At 53.1% G+C, this 1,700-nt stretch overlaps 1 protein-coding gene across 1 annotated transcript in view; it reads right to left on the minus strand.

The window, feature by feature from the left end:
- The window catches only part of LOC109922706 (cyclin-dependent kinase 16-like), an 83,126-nt gene that overhangs the window by 4,805 nt on the left and 76,621 nt on the right, over positions 1-1,700 (minus strand). The window contains exon 10 of the mRNA XM_048606250.1: positions 287-407. Coding sequence (XP_048462207.1) covers positions 287-407 — 121 coding nt within the window. The remainder of the gene's footprint in view (positions 1-286; positions 408-1,700) is intronic.

Below are 1,700 nucleotides of genomic sequence, written 5' to 3' on the forward strand. Positions count from 1 at the left end.
AAGGAGATAGCTGGAGGAGGCTGGGAGGAAACAGGAAGTACAGGAGGAGGGGATGGGCGGGGTAAGTGTTTGAGGGGGAATGACAGGAGGAGAGAATGGGAGGAGGAGGGTGGAGGATAAGGAGGAGACAGGAGGAGGACGGTTGGAGTAGTTGACACAGAGAGCATGGTAAAAGGAGCTGGACCACAGCAGGGTTAGCCGGTGGGGGAACAGTGACACAGAAAGCTGGGTGAAATGTCGCGTTCACAGGGCAGTGTGAACGGGTGACCCAGTGACAAGGCCTCACCACATGTCAATGGGTGTGGAGTATTCTGTCGAGCCCAGGAGAACGTCTGGGGGGCGATACCACAGCGTCACCACCTCATTGGAGTAAGTCTTTGTGGGAACAGACTTAGCTCGAGCCAATCCTGGAGAAGAAAAGGAATATGTTCAGACCGTGGATCACACAGACAGAGAAATACGCACAATATGACAGAAGATCTTCAGGCAGCACCTTCCAAACACTCGACCACTGCCATCTAGAAGGACAATGGCAATGGCAGCAGATACATAGGAACACAACCATCTGCAAGTTCCCCTCCGTGCCACTCACCATCCTGACTTGGAAATATATGGCTGTTCTTTCACTGTCGCTGGGTCAAAATCCTGGAATTCCCGCCCTAAGGGCATTGTGGGTCATGACGGTGGTTCAAGAAGGCAGTTCACCACCACCTTCTCAAAGGGAGGGGGGGCAACTAGGGACGGGCAACGAATATTGGCTCAGTCAGCAAAGCCCATGTCCCACAATAAAACCTTAGGACAAGCGAGATTCTGGAAGCTAAGGGGTGACTAGCTGTCACCTGGGACAACAAATCTGGAAATTGAGAGGTCCCATTTGACCAAAGTGTGGCCCCTGACAAAGCAGCACTCATGAAAACAGTCAGGTCACTTTTATATCTTAAACTGGAACAGTAACTATTGGAGAGATGAAGTTGGCTTCTGTTAAATTCACTGAGATCGAGGTGGGAGGGATACCTCTTGCTGTTCAGCATTCTGTCTCAGCCCATGATCCTCACCTCAGGGAAACCAGAGATACTTTTCTTTGAGACAGGTCAGATTGTCTTCTTCCTGCACATTTTAGAAGTCTTGTCCAGGACACCACATCAACTCCTGAGCTATACACGCTGGACAAAGGCTCACAGAACAGCTGTTTTACAGAGGATTTTCACCACATTGGCCAGACATAGCAAGAACACAGTAAGAGTTCACAACCTGCCACAGGGACACAAATCCCAACCAGCAGCTCCAGCTCAGCATCATCACACTGCGCACGCACGCTCACACACACACACACGCACACACGCGCGCTCTTGCTCACGCATGCTCTTGCCCACGCGCACACACACACACTCTCTCGCACACGCGCGCACACGCACATACGCTCTCGCTCGCACGCACGCGCGCGCGCACACACACACGCTCTCGCTCGCATACAAACGCTCTCGCCCTCACTCGCACACGTACGCTCTCGCTCACACACAAGCGCTCGCTCGCACACACACACACACACTCGCGCTCACACACGCTCTCGCTCACGCACAAACACATACGCACACACACACGCACTCTCGCTCACGCACACAGACACGCTCTCACACAGACACACACACACAGACACACACGCTCTCGCTCACACACACACACACGCTCTCGCTCACACA

This window comes from Rhincodon typus, chromosome 16, assembly GCF_021869965.1.
Source record: "Rhincodon typus isolate 14 chromosome 16, sRhiTyp1.1, whole genome shotgun sequence".
NCBI lineage: Eukaryota > Metazoa > Chordata > Chondrichthyes > Orectolobiformes > Rhincodontidae > Rhincodon > Rhincodon typus.